This window comes from Hipposideros armiger, unplaced genomic scaffold (genome assembly GCF_001890085.2).
Source record: "Hipposideros armiger isolate ML-2016 unplaced genomic scaffold, ASM189008v1 scaffold_3186, whole genome shotgun sequence".
Classification (NCBI taxonomy): Eukaryota; Metazoa; Chordata; class Mammalia; order Chiroptera; family Hipposideridae; genus Hipposideros; species Hipposideros armiger.
The window spans coordinates 13,113-13,983 of NW_017734459.1; the positions used below are offsets into that span (position 1 = coordinate 13,113).

General features: G+C 51.3%; 1 protein-coding gene across 1 annotated transcript in view; it reads right to left on the reverse strand.

Moving 5' to 3' along the window:
* LOC109378750 (small G protein signaling modulator 1-like) overlaps positions 1-852 on the reverse strand; it is a 13,916-nt gene extending 13,064 nt beyond the window's left edge. Inside the window, exon 1 of the mRNA XM_019635038.1 lies at positions 780-852. Coding sequence (XP_019490583.1) covers positions 780-843 — 64 coding nt within the window. The 5' untranslated portion in view covers positions 844-852. The remainder of the gene's footprint in view (positions 1-779) is intronic.
* Positions 853-871: the final 19 nt, after the last annotated feature.

The following is an 871-nucleotide window of genomic DNA, read 5'->3' on the forward strand; positions in this document are numbered from 1 at the left end:
GGGGGTGTCCCCAGCCATCTGGATGCAAGCTGCTGGGCTTCTCCATAGAGCCAAGATCAAGAGGGGAATCATAGCATGTCCTTCGCTATGAGACACTCCCCAATTATGGAATAAAAAGCGTTTCAGGGAGAAAGACAGAAACACTCCCACGTATATGTACACATTGATAATGAGCTGAATCCTGACTTCGGGGCCCTGGAAAACACGTGTCCCTCGTCACTGAAAGAACAGTAACAACCTGGCAGCGTGGTTATTTCTGGAACTCTGTGAGCAGCTGGTTCAAGGAGAGAATTCTGAGTCCTGCTCCGAGCCCCGCTCCTGCCTCCTTTGCTGAGCCAGCTGGACACGGTCCCTCAGGATGTGTTGATAGATCTTCATTCTCTGTTGTTGTTTTTTTTAAGTCCCCATCTATCCTCTCCCTTTATATTGGCAACAGCCGTGGGCAGAGTGAGGAAAGGATGTGGAGCCCATTCCTCAGAGGCAAAACCACTGTCGCCTGGGGGAGGGTGCGTGGGCACTGAGCGTGCGGATGGGAAGCCAGGCCCTCCGGTGCGAACCATGCTCACCTCTTCATGGGGCATAGAGGTCATGCTTAATTTCCTCTCTAGGCTTTTCTGTATTTCCTAATTCCCTAATGAAGCCCCTTTGGAATCTGAAAATAACTTCAGTTATAAAGCAAAAAAATAAAATAACATGAGAACCCCCTGCTCAAGCACCCTGCTTCCTTCTCCGAGGGAGCCGACAGAGAAAGAAGCCCCGCTTCCAGGCCACGGACTCACCACAGAAGGAGATGATGTGGCTGCTGTCTTCGTGGACAAACTTCCGTGTGACGGCCTCCTCCATGATCTGCTTCACCTGGAAGGGAAGGCAG